Below are 25,805 nucleotides of genomic sequence, written 5' to 3'. Positions count from 1 at the left end.
AGGAAGGTTTATCCAACGACTCAGTATCCCCCTCTTGCCAGGCTGAAAGCTGGCACTGGACACCGACTTTGCCGCTTCTTCACGTGGCAGTCCCGCGCCCTTCTCTCCGGGAAAGGGGCTCTGAGCCTCGGCAGGGTCCCTGGGACTCCCAGAGAATCTGGGAGGGACAGGCATGCCCCTGCCAAGGTGCCAGGGCTGCACTGCCCGTGATGCCCTCTCTCCTCCTCCCAGGACCCCGCCGCCTCCTCATCTATTTCCTCCCATTTCAGGTGGGGTGGGCGGGCAGGGGTCATCGCTGACCAGCCCCAGCCCCCGGACCCCGGGAGTCTGACGAAGCTGCAGGGCGAGGGCCGAAGCCAGGAGCAGCGGGAGGTGAGTGAGTTGGGCCGGTGGTACGGTGGGTAGCGCCGGGCACCTGATTGGGTGCACACTCGGTGATTCCCAGGTCTCTCCAGACCCCTGTCATGTCCTGCCCTTGGCCCAGTTCCATGGCTCTGCCGCAGCCTGATTTCTTTTCGGCTCCACCTAGCTCCTAATGGAGCCAGGCCAAGTGTCTTGTCGGCCTAAACCATCATCATCAATCGTATTTATTGAGCGCTTACTATGTGCAGAGCATTGTACTAAGCGCTTGGAGGTGGGTGAGAGGTCCGGAGACACGGGGCCGGAGGACCCTCAAAGCACTCCTGCACCGGGCTGCTGCGGGTCGGGCAGGGGTAATAATAATAGTAATTGTTACTATTATTACTATGGTATTTGTTAAGTGCTTACTATGAGCCAGTCACTGTACTAAGCGCTAATAATTGTGGTATTTGTGAAGCCCTTACTATGTGTCAGGCACTGTACTAAGCGCTGGATAATAACTGCGGTATTTGTGAAGCCCTTACTATGTGCCAGGCACTGTACTAACTGCTGGATAATAACTGCAGTATTTGTGAAGCCCTTACTATGTGTCAGGCACTGTACTAAGCGCTGGACAATAACTGTGGTATTTGTTAAGCCCTTACTATGTGTCAGGCACTGTACTAAGCGCTGGACAATAACTGTGGTATTTGTTAAGCCCTTACTATGTGTCAGGCACTGTACTAAGCGCTGGGGTGGACACAAGTAAATCGGGTTGGACATAATCCCTGTCCCATATGGGGCTCACAGTCTCAATCCCCATTTACAGATGAGGTAACTGAGTCCTAGAGAATAATAATTATTATTATTTTGGTATTTGTTAAGCATTTACTATGTTCAAAGCACTGTTCTAAGAGCTGGGGAGGATACAAGGTGATCAGGTTGTCCCAGGTGGGGCTTACAATCTTAATCCCCCTTTTACAGATGAGGTAACTGAGGCACAGAAAAGTTAAGCGACTTGCCCAAAGTCACACAGATGACAAGCGGCGGAGCCGGGATTTGAACCCAAGTGAAGCGACTTGCCCAAGGTTCCACAGCAGACAAGTCGCAGAGTTGGGATTAGAACCTATGCCCTTCTGACCCCCAAGCCTGTGCTCTGTCCAGTAGGCCATGCTGCTCCAGAGGTTGGCATCAGAGCGGGCAGCGGCTTGGCTCTGCCCGTCCAGCGGGCCGGGTGGGTGGAATCGGTCCCGAGTCAATATCGGTCACCCGTTGGCCCAGAAGGAGCCAATTTATCACCTCACCCCTTCATCCTCCCCGCCTGCCGGGCTTAGGGATGGGGGGTGGAGGGAGGTGGGCAGCTCCTCCATTGCCCCCAGGAGCAGGTCAGAGGTCACAGCATCGGGCCCCAGAGGGCAGGGCGACAACCACAGATTCACCCCTGCCCTGGCACGGGGCTGGTCCCTGCAGAGCATAGTTTAGGAAAAGCAGCATGGCGTAGTGGATAGGGCACGTGTCTGGGATTCAGAAGGTAACACCTTCTAACCCCGGCTCTGCCACTTTGCTGTGTGATCTTGGGCAAGTTACTTCCCTTCTCTGGGACTCAGTTTACCTTATCTGTAAAATTGGGATTGGGACTGTGAGCCCTATGTGGGACAGGGACAGTGTCCAACCCGATTTGCTTGTATCCGTCCCAGCAGTTAGTGCAGTGCTTGGCACATAGTAAGCGCTTAACATATTATTATTGTTGTTGTTGTTATTTCCGAATCCCCTTCCGACCCGGGAGAGGGGGCGGGCCGCCGGGAATGCTGGGCCGAGAGGGGAAGGACAGGCGAGGCTGGCCGGGCGACGGGCGGCCCCTCGTCTACGAGGAGTTCTCGTGTTAATAATGATCATTATGGCTTTTGGTAAGCGCTTACTATGTGCCAGGCACTCCACTAAGCGCTGGGTTGGATACCAGCAAATCGGGTTGGATGCAGTCCCTGTCCCAGGTGGGGCTCACGGCGTCAATCCTCCGATGAGGTAACAGAGGCCCAGAGAAGTAAAGCGACTTGCCCAGGGTCACACAGCGGAGCCTGGATTAGAACCCACGACCTTCTGACTCCCCCGTGTCTCTCCAGCCCTTCTGGGACGTACAGTGCTCTGCACAAAGTAAGCGCTTAATAAATACGATTGAATGAATAAATGGACAGGGTGATGAGGGAAGGGATAATAATAATAATGATAGCATTTATTAAGCGCTTACTATGTGCAAAGCACTGTTCTAAGTGCTGGAGAGGTTACAAGGTGATCAGGTTGTCCCACATGGGGCTCACAGTCTTAATCCCCATTTTACAGGTGAGGTAACTGAGGCACAGAGAAGTGAAGTGACTTGCCCAAAGTCACACATCTGACAATTGGCAGAGCCGGGATGTGAACCCATGACCTCTGACTCCAGAGCCCGTGCTCTTTCCACTGAGCCATGCTGCTCCCCACAGCTTGTCCCTTCCCCCCGTCCCTCCCCTCCAGGTTCTGAGGTCATCATCATCATCAATCGTATTTATTGAGCGCTTACTGTGTGCAAAGCACTGTACTAAGCGCTTGGGAAGTACAAATTGGCAACATATAGAGACGGCCCCTACCCAACAGTGGGCTCACAGTCTAAAAGGGGGAGACAGAGAACAAAACCAAACATACTAACAAAATAAAATAAATAGAATAGATATGTACAAGTAAATTAAATAGAGTAATAAATATGTACAAACATATATACATATATACAGGTGCTGTGGGGAAGGGAAGGAGGTAAGATGGGGGGGATGGAGAGCGGGACGAGTGGGAGAGGAGGGAAGGGGCTCAGTCTGGGAAGGCCTCCTGGAGGAGGTGAGCTCTCAGTAGGGCCTTGAAGGGAGGAAGAGAGCTAGCTTGAGGTCGCTGGGTCATCATCCCCACTTTGCAGATGGCAAAACTGAGGCTCAGGGACGTTAAGGCACTCGCTCGGGTCCCCTGGAAGGCAGATGATTCGGGAGGAGGCCAGAGGCCGCACCCCGAAGTCCAGGACCTGGATGGGGCTGGAAATTCCCAACACAGGAAGCAGGGGGCTCGCGGTTATGGGATGGGGCCCCGGGGGCCGGCCCCAAAACGGGGGGATGGGCAAGACCGGAGGCAGCCCCCCCGCCACCCCGAATCCTTCCCTCTGAGGCACTAGCTTGGAGAGTGCAGAATTTGAATCTGGCACCAGCGGAGCGGGAACTTTCCCGCACTGCCTCTAATTTTGGGACACCAGGCGGAGCCGGATCCGCTCGGGCCCCTCCTCCGTCACAGGGCCGGGAGGCGCATCATTATCATCATCCTCATCATGAGAAGCAGCGTGACTCAGTGGAAAGAGCACGGGCTTGGGAGTCAGAGGTCATGGGTTCAAATCCCGGCCCTGCCAATTGTCAGCTGTGTGACTTTGGGCAAGTTCTCTGTGCCTCAGTTACCTCATCTGTAAAATGGGGACTAAGACTGTGAGCCCCATGTGGGACAACCTGATCACCTAGTAGCCTCCCCAGCGCTTAGAACAGTGCTTTGCACGTAGTAAGTGCTTAACAAGTGCCATCATTATCATCATCATCATCATAAAAGGCTGGATATGGTGGCGGGGGGGGTCTGCCAGGTCGGCTTTTCCCACCTTAGGCCCCATGTAAATCTCTCAGGCGAGGAGGATGGGATCTGCAGGCAGGCGGCCGGAGGGAATGGGTGGAGGAGGTGCCAGTCCCGTTTACCCGGGGTGGCACCGGGGCAGCCTTGCCCGGCTGGTAGACCCGGCTTGGCTTCTCGCGGTGCCTATTTTGACGGGTTGGCAGGGCAGCTTCGAGAAGGGGTTGGGGAAAGGGGTGGGGAGGGACTGGTTCCTGACGCGGCGGGGCGTCCCCAGCTGGTGCCAGGGGAGGGAGGGCTCATGGACCCTGGGGGGTGCCCCCCACAGCGGGATCGGGGAAAAGGGATGGGTTCAAGGACACGGCGGAGGTCCCCAGGGGACGGGAAAATCCGGCCCATAAGCGTGGGAGCCCAGGAGGACAACCAGAGTCCCGGGCCGGGTGGCCTTAATAATAATAACTGTGGTACTTGTTAAGCGCTTACTATGTGCCAAGCACTGTTCTGAGCGCAGGGTTAGATACAAGGTAATCGGGTTGGCCGCAGTCCATGTCCCTGTTTGGGCTCCCACTCGATTCCCATTTTACAGATGAGGTAATTGAGGCACAGAAGTTATTTGCCCAAGGCAAGTGACTTGCACAAGGCAAGAGTCCACAGGGCTCATGATCCATCACCTTATTTTTTTTAAAAAATGGTCTTTGTTCAGCGCTTACTATGTGACGGGCACTGTATTAAGAACTAGGGTAGATAAAGGAGGCCCCTGCCCTCATCGCCGTCTTCATAATAATAATAATACTAATACTAATAATAATAATAGCATTTATTAAGCGCTTACTATGTGCAAAGCACTGTTCTAAGCGCTGGGGAGGTTACAAGCTGATCCCCCCTTCTTACCTCCTTCCCTTCCCCACAGCACCTGTATATATGTATATATGTTTGTACATATTTATTACTCTATTTATTTTACTTGTACATAGCTATTCTATTTATTTTATTTTGTTAGTACGTTCGGTTTTGTTCTCTGTCTCCCCCCTTTTAGACTGTGAGCCCACTGCTGGGTAGGGACTGTCTCTATATGTTGCCAATTTGTACTTCCCAAGCGCTTAGTACAGTGCTCTGCACATAGTAAGCGCTCAATAAATACGATTGATGATGATGATGATGATAATAATACTAATTGTGGTACCTGTTAAGCGCTTACCATGTGCCAAGCAGTATTCTAAGCACTGGGGTAGATTCAAGGTAATCGGGTTGGACCAATCCCAGGTTGGTGCCGGGGCCGGGGGGCTGCCAACGGGTCAAGCCGACCCTCCTCCGCCCGCAGGCACCATGTTCCGCAAGAAGAAGAAGAAACGTCCGGAGATCTCAGCCCCGCAGAACTTCCAGCACCGCGTCCACACCTCGTTTGACCCGAAGGAGGGCAGGTTCGTGGGGCTCCCGCCGCAGTGGGAGAACATTCTGGACACGCTGCGGCGGCCCAAGCCCGTGGTCGACCCGTCGCGCATTACCCGCCTGCAGCTCCAGCCCATGAAGGTAGGCCCGGGGTGGGGACCTGTCCCGGGGACCCCCTGTCATCTCCCCCCGACCCGACCACGGGCACCAGTCATCCATCCGCAGGGGCGCGGAACAAGGCCGAACCCGTTTGCCTCTCCTGTGCCGGGGCGGCGGGGGCAGAGGGCAAAGGGGAGGGCGGGATCAAGGCACATTCCAGGCTGATCAGGGGCCAGCGCCGCCTTCATGGCCGGGAACCGGTCACCTCATCTGGGGGCTGGTGGGGAGGGATTGGGAAGCGATCAGAGCCCCCAGCCCCCCACTCTCCGGGGCCGATGCAGCCCCCCAATAATAATAAGGGTATTTGTTAAGCGCTTACCATGTGCCAGGCACCGTACTAATCACCGTGCAGATACAAACAAATCAGGTTCGACACAGTCTTAACCCCCATTTTACGGATGATGTCACTGAGGCCCGGAGGAGCCAAGTGACTTGCCCAAGATCACACAGCGGACGAGTGGTGGAGCGGGGATTAGAACCCACGACCTTCTGACTCCCAGGGCCGGGCTCTATCCAGTATGCCAGTCCTCGCTCTCTGGATAATAATAATAATTGTGGTATTTGCTACTGTGTGCCAGGCACTGCGCTAAGCGCTGGGGTGGATACAAGCAAGGGCTGAGTCTCCCTCCCTTCTCGGTCCCGGCAGACAGTGGTGCGGGGCAGCACGGTTGAGTTGGAGAGCTACGTCTCAGGGCTGCTCAGCGACCTCCAGAAGCTGTCGGTCATCAGCTCCAACACCCTGCGAGGCCGGAGCCCCCCGAGCCGGCGGCGGGCCCAGTCTCTGGGGCTCTTGGAGGACGAGCGGAGCCCGGACCCGCCTTCGCCGTGCAGCCCCCGGCCCGACGGCCCCCTCGGGCCCTACCTCAGCTGCAACGGGGGAGGCGGGCCCGGGGCCCGGCCGGGCGAAGCGCGGCCGAACGGGCTGGTGGGCAAAGCCCGGTCCCTGGGCCCCGCCGAGTTCCGGGGTGATGCCCCATGCGACCGGCGTGGGGTACGCGTGGGGGCCTCCCCGCCGCCGGCCTCCGCCGCCGCTCCTCCGGGCCGGGCCGGGAAGACCACGTGGCGGAGCTCGGATGAGCGGAGGCCGCAGTCCTGTCTGGTGGCCCGGCCCGGCCGAGAGGGCAGCCCGAGCCCCCAGGCCCGAGACAGCAGCCTGAAGCGCCGCCTCTTCTGCAGCCTGTTCCTCCCGCCCGGGGCCGACGGCAGGCCGGGCTCCAAGCTGCAGAGCCAGGTGAGGTGGAGGCCCCGAGGCTGGAGGCCGAGGGCGGGAGAGCCCCTTCCCACCAGCCCTCTGGAAGGCTGGAAGTAATAATGATGCTATTGATTAAGCACTTACTATATACCAAGCACTGTTCTAAGCGCTGGGGGGATACAAGGTGATCAGGTTGTCCCACGTGGGGCTCACAATCTTAATCCCCATTATTCATTCATTCATTCAATCGTATTTATTGAGCGCTTACTGTGTGCAGAGCACTGTACTAAGCACTTGGGAAGTACAAGTTGGCAACACATAGAGACGGTCCCTACCCAACAACGGGCTCAGAGTCTAGAGGGGGGAGACAGACAACGAAACAAAACATGTGGACAGGTGTCAAGTCACTCAAACGTATTTATCGAGCAGTTCCTGTGTACACAACCGTATTTATTGAGCAGTTCCTGTGTGCACAGCACTGCACTAAGCGTTCGGGAGGGTACAACAGAACAGACACAATCCCCGTCCAACGCCAGTTTACAGTCTAGAGGGGGGAGATGGGCATTAATAGCAATAAATAAAATGACAGAGATGGACGCAAGGGCTGGGGGCTGGGGATAAATAAAGGGAGCAAGTTGAGGTGACGCAGAAGGGAGTGGGAGAAGAGGAAAGAAGGGCTCAGTCAGGGAAGGCCTCTTGGAGGAGACGTGCCTTCAGTAAAGCCTTGAAGGTGGGGAAGACAGGGAGAGTGAGTGCTGAGGCAGGTCAGGAGCAACTGGTCTGGCATTGAAGCAGAAGGGATGCAGGCTTGATGACTTTCCGGCGGGAAGTAGAGAGAAACTAGAATGGGGCGGCCCATCAATCAGGGAGGTTCCGGGTCGTTCATTCATTCAATCGTATTTATTGAGCGCTTACTGTGTGCAAAGCACTGCACTGACCGCTTGGAAAGTACAGTTCGGCAACAGATGGTGACAATCCCTATCCAACAACGGGCGTCATGCTGCAGAGGGCCCCGTCCCAGTGCAACCAGACGCCCCCTGCTACATCCCCGGCCTCAGCCAGATGGAGGCCTGGGGCCTAGCATCCCTTGTCCCCGGGGGGGGCTCTCCAGAGGCCGCCCCGCCCACCTCCCCGCTAACCGCCCCACTCCTGCCACCTTCCCTCCAGCCCATCCCCTACCGGAGGCCCCCACAGGACTCCTCGCCCACCCCCGCGGCCAAAGCGCAGTCCCTGCCCTCGGCCGAGCCGGCCCCCGCGGACCCCAACGGCAGCGGCAGCAGCCTCCAGCGGCCCCCGGGCCGCCCGTCCCCGGCGGGCTCCCCCCGCACCCGGCCGGCCCCGGCCCACGCCAGCAGCCCGCACCCGGCCCAGGAGCCCGGGCCGGTCCCGGGCCAGCTGGGGGGCGAGGAGCCGGGCGGGGGCGTGGTGACGCACGAGCAGTTCAAGGCGGCCTTGCGGATGGTGGTGGACCCCGGGGACCCCCGACTACTGCTGGACAGCTACGTCAAGATCGGCGAGGGCTCCACGGGCGTCGTCTGCCTGGCCCGCGAGAGGCAGTCGGGTCGCCACGTGGCCGTCAAGATGATGGACCTGCGAAGGCAGCAGCGCCGAGAGCTGCTCTTCAACGAGGTGCCGCGAGGGGGCGGAGTCCGGGAGCTGGGCCCGGTGGGCGGGGCCGCGGCCGCGGGCCAATGGGCGGGCGGGGCCGCGGGCCACGGGCCAATGGGCGGCCCCGGGGGGCGGGGCCTCCGCTCACGGGCTCGCCCGCCCCTCACCGGCCAGGTGGTGATCATGCGCGACTACCAGCACCTCAACGTGGTGGAGATGTACAAGAGCTTCCTGGTGGGCGAAGAGCTGTGGGTGCTCATGGAATTCCTCCAGGGCGGTGCCCTCACCGACATCGTGTCCCAGATCCGGTAGGGGGGCACTCGGGGCTAGCGGCCTGGTGGAGTGGAGAGAGAGCCCGGGGCTGGGACTCGGAAGGTCATGGGGTTCCCATTCGGGCTCTGCCACCTGTCCGCTGGGTGACCTTAGGCAAGTCATTTCACTTCTCTAGGGCCTCAGTTATCTGTAACATAATAATAATGATGATGGTATCCGTTAAGCACTTACTATGTGCCAAGTGCTGTAACATGGAGGTTAAGACTGTGAGCCCCATGTGGGACAGGGATTGTGTCCAAACTGATTTGCTGGTGTTGGGTTCCCATTCGGGCGCTGCCACCTGTCCGCTGGGTGACCTTAGGCAAGTCATTTCACTTCTCTAGGGCCTCAGTTATCTGTAACATAATAATAATGATGATGGTATCCGTTAAGCACTTACTATGTGCCAAGTGCTGTAACATGGAGGTTAAGACTGTGAGCCCCATGTGGGACAGGGATTGTATCCAACCTGATTTGCTGGTATTGGGTTCCCATTCAGGCGCTGCCACCTGTCCGCTGGGTGACCTTAGGCAAGTCATTTCACTTCTCTAGGGCCTCAGTTATCTGTAACATAATAATAATGATGATGGTATCCGTTAAGCACTTACTATGTGCCTGGCACTGTTCCAAGTGCTGTAACATGGAGGTTAAGACTGTGAGCCCCATGTGGGACAGGGATTGTGTCCAACCTGATTTGCTGGTATTGGGTTCCCATTCGGGCCCTGCCACCTGTCTGCTGGGTGACCTTAGGCAAGTCATTTCACTTCTCTGGGCCTCAGTTATCTGTAACATAATAATAATGATGATGGTATCCGTTAAGCACTTACTATGTGCCAAGCACTGTTCCAAGTGCTGTAACATGGAGGTTAAGACTGTGAGCCCCATGTGGGACAGGGATTGTGTCCAACCCGATTTGCTGGTATCGACCCCAGCGCTCAGAGCATTCATTCATTCGTTCGTATTTATTGAGTGCTTACTGTGTGCAGAGCACTGGACTAAGCGCTTGGGAAGTACAAGTTGGCAACATACAGAGACGTTCCCTACCCAACAGCGGGCTCACAGTCTAGAAGGGGGAGACAGACAACAAAACAAAACATATTAACAAAATAAAATAAATAGAATAAATATGTACAAATAAAATAAATAGAGTAGTAAATACATACAAACATGCTTGGCACATAGTAAGCAGCGTGGCTCAATGGAAAGAGCACGGGCTTGGGAGTCAGAGGTCATGGGTTCAAATCCCGGCTCCACCAATTGTCACCTGTGTGACTTTGGGCAATTCACTTAACTTCTCTGGGCCTCAGTTACCTCATCTGTAAGATGGGGATGAAGACTGTGAGCCCCACAAGGGACAATCTGATTACTTTGTATCCTCCCCAGCACTTAGAACAGTGCTTTGCACATAGTAAGCACTAAACAAATGCCATCATTATTATAGTAAGTGCTTAATAAATACCGTGGTTATTATCCCTCTAGACTGTGAGCCCATTGTTGGGTAGGGACCGTCTCTATATGTTGCCGACTTGTACCTCCCAAGCGCTTAGTACAGTGCTCTGCACATAGTAAGCGCTCAATAAATACGATTGAATGAATCATCCCCACCTACACCGTGCTGCCCGGCCCTGGCATCTGCCCCCCGGGGGAATTTGAACCTCGGGAGAGCAGTGGCGGGGATGAGGCCGGACCTCCTTCCCCCTCGGGCTGCTCCACCCCTGCCAGCCGCCCCTTCGGAGGTAGCCCCGGACCTGTGCTTGCCCCACAGGCTGAACGAGGAGCAGATCGCCACAGTGTGTGAGTCCGTGCTGCAGGCCCTCGCCTACCTGCACTCCCAGGGCGTCATTCACCGGGACATCAAGAGCGACTCCATCCTCCTGACCCTTGATGGGAGGGTAAGTGCCCTCCGTCCCTTCCTCCCCTGGGCATCAAGAGCGACTCCATCCTCCTGACCCTTGATGGGGGGCGGGGTAGGGCTTGGCCCTCCGTCCCTTCCCCTCCCTCCCTCCCCGGGGTAGGGCTTGGCCCGCTTGATGCCTCTGCCTCCCCCAGCCTCCTCCTGACCCGTCCTCCCACCCCCTCCCCTTGCAGGTAAAACTCTCCGACTTTGGGTTCTGTGCTCAGATCAGCAAAGATGTCCCCAAACGAAAGTCCCTAGTGGGGACCCCGTACTGGATGGCCCCTGAAGTGATCTCCAGGACGCCTTACACCACTGAGGTACTCCTCCTCCCTGCCCTGGGCCTCCACTCCCTGTCAGCGCTTTCCCCTTCCACCCTCCCCATCCGGGGTGCTGGAGAAGGAGGGGTGGTCGTCTAACACATCCAGGCCCCGGGCTGGGGTTCCGGCCGACTGGGGGAGGGGTAGTGATGCCAACGGGTCCCTCCAGGTGGATATCTGGTCTTTGGGCATCATGGTGATTGAGATGGTGGACGGGGAACCCCCATACTTCAGTGACTCCCCAGTTCAGGCTATGAAGAGGCTCCGTGACAGCCCCCCACCCAAGATGAGGAACGCCCACAAGGTCAGTAAGCGAGCCCCAGCTCTCGGCCAGAAATGCGTTGGGCGGCGTCCCGGCCCCATCGGTGGTCGCGTGCCCTGGACTAGGATGGGGGCACAGGTGTCGCTGAGGAAGGGGCTCGAGTTGGGCAACCAGAGCCCTGGGGCTGTGTCAGTTAACCAGTAACCAGTTCCTATTCCCAGGCAATGATGGTACTTATTGAGCACTTCCCGGGTACAGGGCACTGTACCAAGTGCTTGGGAGAATACAATATAACAGAGTGGGTAGACACATTCCCTGCCCATAATGAGCTTAAAGCCTAGTGGGGGAGACAGACATTGATATAAATAAATTGCAGATGTGTACATATATGGGGGCCTGAGGGGGAAGGGTGAATAATAATAATAATAGTGGCATTTATTAAGCGCTTACTATGTGCAAAGCACTGTTTTAAGCACTGGGGAGGTTACAAGGTGATCAGGTTGTCCCACAAGATGCTCACAGTCTTAATCCCTATATTACAGATGAGGGAACTGAGGCCCAGAGAAGTGAAGGGACTTGCCCAGAATCACATGGCTGACAATTGGTGGAGCCGGCATTTGAACCCATGACCTCCGACTCCAAAGCCCGGGCTCTTTCCACCGCAATAAAAGGAGCAAATCAGGGCGATGCAGAAGAGAGCGGGGGGAGAGGAAATGAGGGCTTGATCAGGGAAGGCCTCTTGGAGGAGGTGTGCCTTCAGTAAGGAGAGGTGGGGAGAGCGGTGATCCGTCGGATAGAAAGAGGTAGGGTGTTCCAGGCCAGAGGCAGGACGTGGGCAAGAGGTTGGCAGGGGGACAGACGAGATCGAGATACAGTAAATAGGTTGGCATGGGGAGGAATGAAGTGTGTGAATTGAGTTGTAGGAGAGTAGCGAGGTGAGGGAGGAGGGGAAAAGTTGTTTGGCATCAACAGGCCTCCATCCTAGTCTGCACAATCGTTCCCAAACCTGCAAACTGAGAAGCAGCGTGGCTCAGTGGAAAGAGCACAGCCTTTGGAGTCAGAGGTCATGGGTTCGAATCCCGGCTCCGCCCCATGTCTGCTGTGTGACCTTGGGCAAGGCACTTAACTTCTCGGAGCCTCAGTTACCTCATCTGTCAAATGGGGATGACGACTGTGAGCCCCACGTGGGACAACCTGATCACCCTGTATTTCCCCCCAGCGCTTAGAACAGTGCTCTGCGCACAGTAAGAACTTAATAAATGCCATTATTCTTATTATTAATAATTACCCACCAATCTGCCAGTCTCTGCCCACAGGCCCTGCCCCCCCCGGGAGTGAGGGCGGACTGCAGTGCTGTACCACCACCGTGTGGCCAGAAGGCCCCGGCCCCCACACTCCCCTTGCCGGCTTCGGAGGGGAGGATAATAATGATGGCATTTATTGAGCGCTTACCAATCAATCCTTTTTTAATAGTATTTTCTAAGCTATGGGGAGGTTACAAGGTGATCAGGTTGTCCCACGTGGAGCTCACAGTCTTCATCCCCATTTGACAGATGAGGGACCTGAGGCACAGAGAAGTGAAGTGACTCGCCCAAAGTCACACAACTGACAGTTGGCGGAGCTGGGATTTGAACCCGTGACCTCTGACTCCAAAGCCCGGGCTCTTTCCACTGAGCCACGCGGGGTCTGATGGCCTGGTTTCCGGGTTCTGGGCAAGCCCCTGTGGATCAGAGTTGGTCCTTGATCCCGACTGCTCCCAGAGGTTGGGCCCCATCCGAATCAATCCTTTTTAATAGTATTTAAGTGCTTACTTTGGTCCAAGCACTGCACTGAAGATAATCAGGTTGGACACAGTCCCTGTCCCACATGGAGCTCGCAGTCTTAATTCCCATTTTACAGATGAGGTAAAATGAAGTGATTTGCCTAAAGTCACACAGCAGACAAGCGGCAGAGCGGGGATTAGAATCCAAGTCCTCGGACTTCCAGGCCCGCGGAGGAGAGTGGCCTAGCGGGTAGAGCACGAGCATGGGAATCAGGAGGACCAGCTCTGCCATTTATCTGCTGTGTGACCTTGAACAAGTCACTTCCCTTCTCTGCGCCTCAGTTCCCTCATCTGTAAAATGGGGATTAAGACTATAAGCCCCGGGGTGTACAGAGACTGTGTCCAACCAGATCGGCCTGTATCTACCCCAGCGCTCAGTGCAGTGCCTGGCCCAGGGTAAATACTAACAATTACCGTAAAAAAGAAAGAGTGGATCTGTAGGTGATTACGGGCCCTCTGCCTCCCCACCCCTGCAGGCCTCCCCCGTGCTGCGGGACTTTTTGGAGAGGATGCTTATGCGAGACCCCCAGCAGCGGGCAACAGCGCAGGAGCTGCTGGACCACCCATTCCTGCTGCAGACGGGGCTGCCCGAGTGCCTGGTGCCTCTGATCCAGCTCTACCGCAAACGCACCTCTACCTGCTGAGCCACCCCGGGACTCCCAGCTGGGGCGGCCCGGGGCCTGCATCCCCTCCGCCTTCATCCCAAAGGCTCGGGGGGAGCCCTCCCGCCCACTGGGGCGTGGGGGCAGGGGGGCAAGCAGGAGAGCCCTCTAGGCACCACTCTGCCCGTGCCCAGCTTGGGTGCCGAGCCAGCCCGCCCTCTCGCAGGCCCGTGCCCCATCCGTTTCCTTTGAGAAACCTGGCTGGCCTCAGACCGACCTCTGACCTCGGGCCTCAGCAATGCCATTCTAACCCAGGCTCCCCCTTGGCCACCCTGCCTGAGGAGGGACTGGGAGGGGGGGTGTCCTATCTGAACCCACGTCCTGGCCTGCCTCTCGGATCCTCTTAACGTTCCCCTATCATGGACTCAGGTGGGCCTAGGGGCCTTCTCAGTGGGAGCAGGGCTTCCCCTCACCCCCGCCAGGCCGACTCCTCTGAAAGCGGTGTGGGCCCTGCCCTCCCCGGAACCTCATTCAGGAAAGGAGGGCCCTTTTCCCCTCCCACCTCCCCTGCCACCCGCCGAGGTCAAATCTTGGGATGTGGCGACTTGGCCCTGGCCTTCCCCTCCCCGGCTCGGGTCCTCAGCCCAGGGGGTCGAGGTTGACTGGTGCCTTGCAGGGGTCACCTTGTGAAGTGGCTCGTGGGTTTCTGTACCCTGGACTTGGGCAGGGGAAGGAACGGGGGCCTGGAACTTAGTTTCAGCTGTGAATTGTGATGGCAGGGGCACCCGGCCTGGCGGGTTGGCCTCCCCGTCCCCCCACTCTGGGCTCCGGGTTCCTTCTTGGGCAAGTCTCGGGGGGGTGGGGAGACGCTGCCGAGAGCCCAGTTGCCTTCAGCTTCTTCCTCAGAAGCCGCAGCTGCCCGTGCTGGGGCCGCTGCTGCCCTCCAGGAGCCCGAAGGGGGTCTGGGCCTGGTCGTTCCCACGTCGGTAGCGGGCAGGGTGGCCTCTCTCCGACAGGCCAGAACGGGCAGCGGAGTCTGGCCGTGGACAGATATCTTTGTGAATCGTTTGCACTTGTTCATGTTTGAATTAAAATGGGTGTTCTCAGAGGGGTCCCCTGTGCCTTGCATTGGGTCCCCTCCCAAGGGAGAGCAGAGGAGGTGGGAGGGAAGCAGCGTGGCCTAGTGAACACAGCACAGACGTGGGAGTCGAGGGGATTTGAGTTCTAATCCTGCCTCCGGCACTTCTCTGTTGGGTGACCTTAGCCAAGTCACTTTAACTTCCCTCATCTGCACAATGGGGATTAAGACTGTGAGCACTATGTACGACCCATTAGCATGTATCCATCCCAGTGCTTTCTACAGGGTCTGGCACATAGTAAGTGCTTAATGCATACCAAAAAAAAAAAAGAGGGTGGGGGAGATCCGGTTCTCAGGTGGAAGATGCCGACTTTGAACCCAGAATTTGCAGGTGATCTAGTAGCTGTGTGGCAGGAGGTCCCGAGCCCCCCTCCAGGAGGTGGTGGTCCGGGCCCACAAGCCTGCCCTCTCGGCACCAATGGGCACCTCTGCTGGGGGCAGGACATTCGGTCAGTTTTTAGGACGCTCCTACTTTGCGTGGGCAGTGTGCCTGGCAGAGTTCGGGAGAGTTAACAGACCCAGTATCTGACCCCTTCCTCTTGACCTAGCTCATTGCTGGCCTTGGAGTAGTGGACAGAACTCAGACCTTGGAGTCAAAAGGTCACGGGTTCTAATCCTGCCTCCACCAAGTGTCTGCTGTGACCTTAGGCAAGTCACTTCTCTGGGCCTCAGTTACCTCATCTTTAAAAAGGAAATGGGGATTAAGAGTATGAGCCCAATGTGGGATACCTGATTAACTTGTATAATAATAATAATGGCATGTATTAAGCGCTTACTATGTGCAAAGCACTGTTCTAAGCATTGGGGGGGTTACAAGGTGATCAGGTTGACCCACGGGGCTGGGCAGGGGGGCTCACAGTCTTCATCTCCATTTTACAGATGAGGTAACTGAGGCACAGAGAAGTGAAGTGACTTGCCCAAAGTCACCCAGCTGACAACTGGCGGAGCCGGAATTTGAACCCATGACCCCCGACTCCAAAAAGCCCGTGCTCTTTCCACTGAGCCACGGGTTGTATCTACCCCAGTGCTTAGAACAGGTCTTGGCACATAGTAAGCGTTTAACAAGTACCATAATTATTGTTATTGGGGCAGGGGCCTGCTTCACCCCTGCCCTGCCCCCTCCTCAAGATTCGGCCCCTCTGCTAGCCCAAGGAGGGGAAGTGACAGAGGAAGCAGGAGGAGGAAGCTAAACTGGAGGCCAACAGCAGGACGGGAGGAAGTGGTGGGGAGGGGGAGAGGGAAGAGTTGCCTGCAGAGTCCAAGTCAGTGAAGGAGCCCGCTCCACGCCCCTAAATCATAGTGGATTTATTTACTACTCATCCGAGCCCTCGGGTCCCCTCCGTGGGGGCTTTAGCTCGGAGGGCAGATGGGGAAGGTTCTGGTCGGATCCCACGCGTGGGCCAACCATTGAGTTCGGTTCGGTTCAGTGCCGGGTCCCTGCTCCGGTGGAAAGTGCAGTAGTGGGGAGGGCCCGGCTGTGCTGGGTGGGTCGTCCGATGTCCGGTGGGCCGAGGAGTGGGGGGCGGCCGTGGGGATGGGGAGCAGGGGGTCCCCCAGAGGGGCTGGACCAGCCCCCCGCCGCCCTGCCCCTCCACAAGGGGGAGCTCCGGCCGAGGCGTCGACACAGGCGCATCGACCCCGCCACCAGGGGGCGCCACACGGGGCCCGGGGGGCGAGGAGAAGCTGGCAGGCTGGCAGGGTGGCAAGGCAGCACCACGTGGCAGCGCCCACCTTCCCCGTGGCCTCTTCTACCCTCTCCCACGACCTTCAGCCGAGCGGGCTGGAGGCTGTGCAGACTGGGGAGAGGGGGGCGAGGAGTTTGCTCGGGCGCTTCCTTCTGGGGGGCTGCCACGAGGAAGAGGGCAGGTCAGAGAGGGGCGTGCAGTGGGTCGGGGGGCGGGATTCTCCCCGCGGGCAATGGGAGTCCAGCCCAGCAATCCTCCAGGCTCCCACCTGCTGCTGCTGCTGCTGCTGCTGCTGCTGTTGTCACCTGTCCACCGCGACGGTCGCTTCACTTTGTGCCCCTCCGGCTCTCATCTTCGGCCCCCCTCTCCCCCGCCCCGGGGGCAGGGCTGAGCGTGGGAGGGAGGGTCGGCCACGGGGGGGCGCCAGGGAGCGGACCCGAGATGGGCAGGGGGAAGCCAGGAGGATGGCCGCGGGAGGGCGCCAGAGAGCGGACCCGAAATAGGGCGGCGGGGGGGGGGGGGGACGGGGACGAGGAGGTCGGCCACTGGGGGGCGCCAGGGGGCGGACCAGGGATGGGGAGGGGGAAGCGAGAAGGCCGGCCACTGGGGGGCGCCAGGGAGCGGACCCGAAATAGGGCGGAGGGACGAGAAGGCCGGCCACTGGGGGGCGCCAGGGAGCGGACCCGAAATAGGGCGGAGGGACGAGAAGGTCGGCCACTGGGGGGCGCCAGACAGCGGACCCGAAATAGGGCGGAGGGACGACAAGGTCGGCCACTGGGGGGCGCCAGGGAGCGGACCAGAGATGGGGAGGAGGGAAGCGAGAAGGTCGGCCACTGGGAGGCGCCAGACAGCGACCCGAAATAGGGCGGAGGGACGAAAAAAGGTCGGCCACTGGGGGGCGCCAGGCAGCGGACCCGAAATAGGGCGGAGGGACGAGAAGGTCGGCCACTGGGGGGCGCCAGACAGCGGACCCGAAATAGGGCGGAGGGACGAGAAGGTCGGCCACTGGGGGGCGCCAGGGAGCGGACCAGAGATGGGGAGGAGGGAGCAAGGAGAACGTCGGCCACGGGAGGGCGCCAGAGAGCAGACCCGAAATAGGGCGGGGGACGGAGACGAGGAGGTCGGCCACTGGGGGGCGCCAGGGAGCGGACCAGAGATGGGGAGGGGGAAGCGAGAAGGTCGGCCACTGGGGGGCGCCAGGGAGTGGACCAGAAATGGGGAGGGGGAAGCGAGAAGGTCGGCCACTGGGGGGCGCCAGGCGGCGGACCCGAGATGGGGAGGGGGAAGCGAGAAGGTCGGCCACTGGGGGGCGCCAGGGGGCGGACCCGAGAGGGGGAGGGGGAAGCGAGACGGTCGGCCACTGGGGAGCGCCAAGGAGCGGACCCGAGATGGGGAGGGGGAAGCGAGAAGGTCGGCCACTGGGGGGCGCCAGGCAGCGGACCCGAGAGGGGGCGGGGGAAGCGAGAAGGTCGGCCACTGGGGGGCGCCAGGCAGCGGACCCGAGAGGGGGCGGGGGAAGCGAGGTCGGCCACTGGGGGGCGCCAGGGAGCGGGCCAGAGATGGGGAGGGGGGGAGCGAGAAGGTCGGCCACTGGGGGGGCGCCAGGGAGCGGACCCGAGAGGGGGCAGGGGGAAGCGAGAAGGTCGGCCACTGGGGGGCGCCAGACAGCGGATCCGAAATAGGGAGGGGGAACCGAGGAGAAGGTCGGCCACTGGGGGGCGCCAGACGGCGGACCCGAGAGGGGGAGGAGGGAGCAAAGAGAACGTCGGCCACGGGAGGGCGCCAGAGAGCGGACCCGAAATAATAGGGCGGGGGGGAACGAGAAGGTCGGCCACTGGGGGGCGCCCGGGAGCGGCCCCGAGCTGGGGCGGTGGTACCATCCCCATCCCCGTCGAAGCCCGTTTCCTGGCCTCCCCACCCAAACTCCTGACGGCTGTGGGGTATGTCCGGGGTGGGGGGGGGGGGCGAGAAAACTCGGGGTGCAACAACGAGAGGAGACTCGGGGGTGGGACGCTCCTCGGGGCCCTCGGCAGTCATCGCGGCCAACGTGTGAAAACCAGCCTGGCTTACTGAATAAAGCACGGGCCTGGGGGTCAGAAGGACCTGGGTTCTAATCCCGACTCTGCCAGCTGTCTGCTGCGGGATCCTGGGCAAGTTGCTTCACTCCTCTGGGCCTCAGTTACCTCACCTGTAAAATGGGGGTTAAGACTGAGAGCTCCGGGGGGGACACTGACCGTGTCCCACCTGATTGCTTGTTCATTCGTTCATTCAATCGTATTTACTGGGTGCTTACTCTGTGCAGAGCACTGTACTAAGCGCTTGGGAAGTACAAGTCGGCCTGCTGTGGGCAGGAGATGCGTCCACCAACTCTGTTATACTATATTCTCCCAAGCTCTTTGATCAGCGCTCTGCACACCTGTGCTTAATAAGTACATTTGTTTAATTAGCTTGCATCTACTCCAGCGCTTAGAACAATGACTGGCACTCATCAAGTGCTTAAAAAATACCAGAATATATATATATATATATTAAAGCCACACTTTCACTAGATGGATCTTGAAGTCGGGAGTGTTACTTTCTACAGAAATCCCGGTCCCAAATCTCCAGCTCTCCAGGGGAGGGCGGGATGTCATCTAAAAATCCCAGTCGCAGTGGCAGTTGAATTCCCAAACTCCCGATCCCCCCTCCATCCCGCCAAGTAAAAAAATAAACCATAACCCACCCTACTCCGCTCCCCTCTACCCTTCCACCTCCCACCCAAGCTAGGCACGGGCTCCAAAAGCAAAGTCTCTGCCAGGTTTTGTATTCCCACAGGAGCCCGATGCCAGCTTGCTACAGAGAGAGGGCAAAGCGGGGAAGGAGAGAGGGAGAGGGGAACGGGGCCTTCTGCAGCCTGCCTCTAGCTCATTCATTTGCCCGGTGATGAGGGTGCAATTGAAAAGGAGGAGGGAGACCGGGGCGGCCAGTACAGTCACCTTCCGGGCTGGGCGTCCTGGCATCCATCAACTGTCCAGCTAGAGACAGGAGATTTGCAGGGTCTCCTCCCGGCTCTCTCCCAAGCAGGATGTAATTTCCCTCCGGCCCCGAGGCTGGTTGGGCTCTGCCTCTCCGCTAAACACATAAACCCTTTAATCAACCCGCTCCCACTCGAGGCGGGGGGCTTTAAGGGGGTATTCGCCGGGTTCCTAAGTCTCGAACCAGCTCCGCCATCTAGGCCTACGACTCAGTCTTCCCAAAACACCCGGAGGGAGAATGAGGCGGTGAAGGAATCGGAGTGGATGGAGTCTGGGAATCATGAAGTCACGGGTTCTGATCCCGGCTCCACCACTTGTCTGCTGTGTGACCTTGGGCAAGTCACTTCACTTCTCTGGGCCTCAGTTACCTCATCTGTAAAATAGGGATTGAGCCTGTGAGCCCCACGTGGGACAAGGGACGGGGTCCAACCTGACTTGCTTGTAACCACGCCAGCAATTGGTACAGTGCCTGGCACATAGTAAGCGCTTAAAAATACCATTTTTTTTAAAAAAAGAAGACCGACTTCAGGCACCCTACAAATGCGCAGAGAAGGCTAGGAGGAAGATGTTCTTCTAGACTGTGAGCCTGTTGTGGGCAGGGATTGTCTCTGTTGCTGAACTGTATTTCCCAAGCGCTTAGTACAGTGCTCCACACAGTAAGCGCTCAATAAATATGACTGAATGAATTCTGGGGCCAGAGAGGGCAGGGGCAGGACAGCCCCCCGAAATCTACCTTTCTCCTCCCTCCAGTGGAAACATAGTGGAGGAGGGCGTCTAGGAGGGGCAGAGGGTCCCTCCTTCTGGATCCCATCCCGCCTCGGGCTCCATGCGGGGGATGCCCGGGATACCCGGATACGGGGAGGGGGCAGTAGGTCCCAATCTTTCATAATCATGCGAAGGCTTGGGAGCCCGGGAGACCGTCTTGGAGAAACTATGAGACCCACCAACCTACCCTGCCTGCCGGGCCTGCTGCTGGGCCCCGGTGGGGGCCTGTCTTGTCGGGACACCGGGACGAGGGGGAAGGGGCTTCCGACTCTGAGCTAGGGGATGGTGGGTCCGTGGGAACCTACCTGGGTCTGGCGGAGCTCCCGAGGCCTTGGTTGGTGACCGCTCCTCCGGTCTGAGAGACCATCCGCCTGCCTGCGGCCTAGAATCCGGCTCACGCACCAGCCAGGTCACTGGGCAGTGGCGGCAAAGGGTCGCCCCCGCGGGGGGCCTGTGGGCAGCTGCCCCCCGGGGTCTCCTGGTGGGGGACAGTCCGCCTTCGGGGGCAGATGCGAAGGGGCACGGGGGGGCCCGGAAGAAACAGGTTGAGCCGATGATGCCCCTGAAGAGGTGGTGGAAGGGGCGCGCCTGGGTAGAGGACCGGAGGGAGTCCGGGTGGGAGAAGGAAGGGGGGCAGGGACTTCTTCTAGACTGTGAGCCCACTGTTGGGTAGGGACTGTCTCTCTATGTTGCCAACTTGGACTTCCCAAGGGCTCAGTCCGGTGCTCTGCACACAGTAAGTGCTCAATAAATACGATTGATGATGATGATGATGACCGGAGGGAGTCCGGGTGGGAGAACGAAGGGGGGCAGGGACTTCTTCTAGACTGTGAGCCCACTGTTGGGTAGGGACTGTCTCTCTATGTTGCCAACTTGGACTTCCCAAGGGCTCAGTCCGGTGCTCTGCACACAGTAAGCGCTCAATAAATACGATTGATGATGATGATGATGACGGCCGGAGGGAGTCCGGGTGGGAGAAGGAAGGGGGGTAGGGACTTCTTCTAGACTGTGAGCCCACTGTTGGGTAGGGACCGTCTCTCTATGTTGCCAACTTGGACTTCCCAAGGGCTCAGTCCGGTGCTCTGCACACAGTAAGGGCTCAATAAATACGATTGATGATGATGATAATGACCGGGGGGAGTCCGGGTGGGAGAAGGAAGGGGGGCAGGGACTTCTCTAGACTGTGAGCCCACTGTTGGGTAGGGACTGTCTATGTTGCCAACTCGGACTTCCCAGGCGCTTAGTCCGGTGCTCTGCACACAGTAAGCGCTCAATAAATACAGTTGATGATGATGATGACCAGAGGGAGTCTGGGTGGGAGAAGGAAGGGGGGCAGGGACTTGTAGACCGTGAGCCCACTATTGGGTAGGGACTGTCTCTCTATGTTGCCAACTTGGACTTCCCAAGGGCTCAGTCCGGTGCTCCGCACACAGTAAGCGCTCAATAAATACGATTGATTGACTGTTGAGGGGGGGCAGGGATCCATGGGGGCCTTGGGGAAGAAGCTGGGGGGCGCCGGGGTTAGGGTGGGGGTCGGGGGAAGGGGCGGGTGTCGTTAGGGCGGCTTGGGTCCGGGCTGGGCGGGGGGCAGCGTGTGGGTCTGGCCCCCTGCCCCCGGCCCGCCGCCCAGGCTGGGGATGTCTGGGGCCGTCGAGCGGCGGCGCAGGCCCAGGCGGCCCCTCCAAGGGGCTCCGGCCTCGGGATGAGGGGCGAGCCCGGAGGGGGCGGGGGGGGTGGAAGCCCCCTTCTCGTCGTCGTCGTCGTCGTGGTGGTGGTGGTCGTCGTGGTGGTGGTGGTGGTGGGCGTGGTCGGGCAGCAGGGCCTGCTCCCGCCGCTCGGCCCCGCCGCCCAACGCCAGGCTGAGGCTGCGGCCCAGCTCGGGGCGCTCGTTGCCTAGCGACCGCTGCCGCCCGCCGGCGCGCGCCTCGCCCCCGCCGCCGCCGCCCCCCCCCCGCCGCCGCCGCCGCCGCCGCCGCCCGCGCGAAGCGCGCCAGCAGGGGGCGCGGCAGGCGGCGGGGGCTGGGCGCGCGCTCGTCGCCCCCGTCGGGGGGCGCGGGCGTCGGGGTCGCGGGCGTCGGGGGTCGCGGCCGTCGGGGGCGCGGGCGTCGGGGGCGCGGGTTCCGCGGGCGCGCGCGGCGGCGGCGGCGGCGGCGCGCCCCCAGGGCCCGGTGAGCGCCTGGACGCAGGGCGCGTGCCCCCTGGCGGCGGCCAGCTGCAGCGCCGTGAGTCCGGCGCGGTTGGTGCGGTCGAGGCGCAGGCCGAGGCGGCGGAAGGAGCGCACGAGGAACTCGAGCACGGCGCCGTGGCCGCAGGCGGCCGCCCACATCACCGGGCTGTTGCCCGCCGCGTCGGCCGCCTCCGGGTCGCCGCTGAACTGCACCAGCAGCTGGACGGCGTCCAGGTGCCCGCGCTCGCACGCCAGGCTCAGGGCCGTGCGGCCGCGCTCGTCGCGCAGGTTGACGGCGGCGCCCTGCTCCAGCAGCAGCCGCACGAAGCGGGCCCGCAGCGCCGGGTCCGGCAGGGCCACCGCCACCATCAGCGGCGTGCGGCCCTGCTCCGCCCGGCAGTCGATGATGCTGCGGTCCAGGGCGTCCAGCACGAACCGCGCCAGGTGCACCTTGCCCGCCTGCATGGCGTCCAGGAAGGTGCGCGTGCCCGCGCGGGGGCACAGGTCCTTGGGCTTCAGCATGGCCCGGGGGAGGGAGGGAGGGAGGGAGGGGAGGGAGGGAGGGTCACCGGGGTCGCAGAGGCGGGACCCCCTCCCCTCCCGCCCCCCGGCCCGGAGCGAGGCCGATCGGCGCTGGGGGTGCTGGAGGGGATAACGGAGAGGAGGCTGGAGGGGAGGCCGGAGAGGAGGCTGGACGGGAGGCCGGAGAGGAGGCTGGGCGGGGTATCGGAGAGGATGCTGGACGGGGTACCGGAGAGGATGCTGGACGGGATGCTGGAGGGGAGGCCGGAGAGGATGCTGGACAGGAGGCCGGAGAGGATGCTGGACGGGAGGCCGGAGAGGATGCTGGAGGGGTACCGGAGATGATGTCGGAGAGGATGCCGGAGGGGGTGCTGGAGGGGAGGCCGGAGAGGATGCTGGACGGGATGCCGGAGGGGTACCGGAGAGGATGCCAGAGGGGATGCTGGAGGGGAGGCCGGAGACGATGCTGGACGGGATGCCGGAGAGGATGCTGGACGGGGTACCGGAGAGGATGCCGGAGGGGTAACGGAGAGGATGCCGGAGGGGATGCCGGAGAGGATGCTGGAGGGGTACCGGAGAGGACGCCGGAGGGATACCGGAGAGGATGCCGGAGGGGATGCCGGAGAGGATGCCGGAGGGGTACCGGAGAGGATGCCGGAGGGGATGCCCGAGAGGATGCCGGAGGGGTACCGGAGAGGATGCCGGAGGGGATGCCCGAGAGGATGCCGGAGCCGAGCCCCGCCTCTCGGCTTTATAGCCCCCGGGGCCGCTCCGGGATCTCCACGGCGATGTCTCCGCCGGCTGCGGCTGTCGGGGGCTCCCGGCCGGGGCGGGAGAGACGCCCCCTGCCCCTCCGCCCCGCGGGCTGGGGGGGCGACTCGAGCCCGGGAGAGGCTCCTCCTCGCTCCCTTGGGGTGGCGTCTGGGCGGGGGTGGGGGGCGGGGGCTGAGCGCCTGGGGCCCTTTCTCCCCTCCCTCCTCCCTCCCCCCGGGAGCCGCTCCGCCCCCCGCCCCAACGAGCGCCGAGGCTCTGGGAGACCCGACGGGACGGTGCAGGGGGTCTCGGCGGCCCCCGGGGGGCGGAGGAGAGGAAATAACAATAATAATAATAATAATAATGGGATTTGTTAAGCGCTTACTCCGCGCCAAGCACTGCTCTAAGCGCTGGGGTAGATACAAGGCAATCGGATTGTCCCCACGTGGGGCTCACGGCCCTCGTCCCCATTTGACAGATGAGAGAAGTGAAGGGACTCGCCTATGGTCACGCAACAGACAAGTGGCGGGGGCGGGATTAGAACCCACGTTCCCTGACTCCCAAGCCCGGGATCTGGACGAAGCTTGGGATCCGGAGGGACCGGGGAAGCCGGAAAGGCCCGGGGCCGCTTAGGAAAAGTAATTAACCCCCGCGGACACACGCCCCGCCAGTCCCTCCCCAAGGCCCCAGGACTGTCACGCCTGCAGTCGCACAGACACACACACACTCAGTGTCACCCACTCTCAGTGTCACATACTCGCAAATCCGGAGGCTGGGAGGTGCAATCTCCGCCCATAGACACCTTCCTCCTCCTCCCCCTTCTCCTCCTCCTCCTCCTCCTCCCGTCTGGCCGGACCCCCGCCCGGCGCTCCCGGCTTCTTTTAGGCGGCCGCCGCCAGGAAGAGCCGAGACTCGCACTCCCGGGGGATCTCCAAGCGCATTCGGGACCCTGTGCGAACCGCTCTTCCTTCCGTTTCTGGGGAGAAAGGGGTCCAGGAGGCCCAGCCGAGTCCGGCTGGCCGGGGCCTTCTTCCTCGGCCCGGGCCGAGTGTGTCAGCACGACGTTGGGTTAGGGTGTGGGCCCTCCGAAGGGAAAGGGGTGGGGGGCTCTGCCGACCCCTAGGGCCGTCCCTCCCCCACTCCCTGTCCTAGCCTCGTGGCCAAGGATTCCCAGCCTCGTGGCCAACTGGCCGGCCAAAGGATTTAGAGAGGGCAAGGCTTCTGGAGGTGCCTGGCATCTCCCCTCCAACCCAACAAATCCTGTCCTGGCAGAGTCCCCCTCCCCCAGCGGCTGTGGCGAGGCCGTGCCCCCGCCTCCCTGGGCCTCAGTTTCCCCCGAGCCTGAGAAGTCGGGGGAAGCCAGGGGTCTGTGAGGCTGGCTCCGGCGGCTACTCCGCCCCCCGGAGAGCCCGGAGAGTCTATCCTGCCTCCCGGCTGTCTGGAGCTGACGGTCCCGGCCCCCTCGTTTCTCTCCCGCGCGTCACCCGGCCCCCTCAGCCTGTCACAGTTGCATAAGCCCAGCGGGGTCGCACGTGGATAGGAGACCTCGGAGCCGGGGCGAGGGAGGAGTCAGTCAGGAAGGGGGGCTTTACCTTCTGAACCCGTGGACGAAGCCCTAAGACCCCTCCCGTCGCCAGAGCTGACCCCCTTTCCCCCCGCAACATCACAAGCCGAACCCTGTGCCTCAGTTCCCTCATCTGTAAAATGGAGATTGAGACCGTGAGCCCCCCGTGGGACAACCTGATCGCCTTATAACCTCCCCAGCGCTTAGAACAGTGCTTTGCACATAGTAAGCGCTTAATAAATGCCATCATTATTATTAGTATTATTAAAGGCAGCTCCCAGGGGTGGGAAGCTGCTCTGACGGTGTGGGGAAGGAAAGTTCAAAATGGGCAGAGCCCCAAGTCAGAAAGTCTCAGCTGGGACCCGCTCCCCAGCTGGAGGAGATAGGACAGACTGGCAGATCCTGCTGTGGCACTAATACCCAGGGCCCGGCCGTGCTGACAGTGCCACCCCCAACCCAGGGGATCCAGCTGTTTACATTTTTCCCTAAACCCCAGCTGCCGCTCTTGTGAAAACAACCTGCTTCTTCCTGGCAGGGAGGCGCCTCCTCCCCTGCCCTCTCCACTCATCTATTTCCCTTCACACTTGTTTAGGCAGAGGAAGGTCTGGCTGGGGGTCTCGGGAAGAGAGGGAGCTGGCACCCTAGGGTGGGGTGAGTGGAAGGATGGAGAGGGCCCA

At 60.3% G+C, this 25,805-nt stretch overlaps 2 protein-coding genes across 3 annotated transcripts; one reads left to right on the top strand and one right to left on the bottom strand.

The window, feature by feature from the left end:
• Nucleotides 1-285: 285 nt before the first annotated feature.
• Nucleotides 286-14,626, top strand: PAK6 (p21 (RAC1) activated kinase 6). Of its 2 annotated transcripts, none has more exons than XM_038741218.1 (9): nucleotides 286-372; nucleotides 5,282-5,490; nucleotides 6,155-6,739; nucleotides 7,868-8,329; nucleotides 8,483-8,616; nucleotides 10,386-10,512; nucleotides 10,742-10,834; nucleotides 11,004-11,138; nucleotides 13,395-14,626. In XM_038741218.1, the coding sequence occupies exons 2-9, from the start codon at nucleotides 5,287-5,289 to the stop codon at nucleotides 13,560-13,562; spliced, it is 1,908 nt and encodes a 635-aa protein (XP_038597146.1). In that variant the 5' UTR covers nucleotides 286-372; nucleotides 5,282-5,286; the 3' UTR covers nucleotides 13,563-14,626. The 2 variants fall into 2 exon arrangements, with proteins under 2 accessions (XP_038597146.1, XP_038597145.1); XM_038741217.1 differs by having other exon boundaries at nucleotides 10,709-10,834.
• Nucleotides 14,627-21,677: 7,051 nt separating this feature from the next.
• On the bottom strand, nucleotides 21,678-23,689 carry ANKRD63 (ankyrin repeat domain 63). The gene is given in 3 exon segments (XM_038741090.1): nucleotides 21,678-22,089; nucleotides 22,091-22,196; nucleotides 22,232-23,689. Coding segments are annotated over 3 exon segments (1,098 nt in total). The 5' UTR covers nucleotides 22,812-23,689.
• Nucleotides 23,690-25,805: the final 2,116 nt, after the last annotated feature.

The sequence above is a fragment of the Tachyglossus aculeatus genome (genome assembly GCF_015852505.1).
Source record: "Tachyglossus aculeatus isolate mTacAcu1 chromosome 12 unlocalized genomic scaffold, mTacAcu1.pri SUPER_6_unloc_1, whole genome shotgun sequence".
Taxonomy (NCBI): Eukaryota; Metazoa; Chordata; class Mammalia; order Monotremata; family Tachyglossidae; genus Tachyglossus; species Tachyglossus aculeatus.
This window is presented reverse-complemented; position numbering and strand designations above follow the sequence as displayed.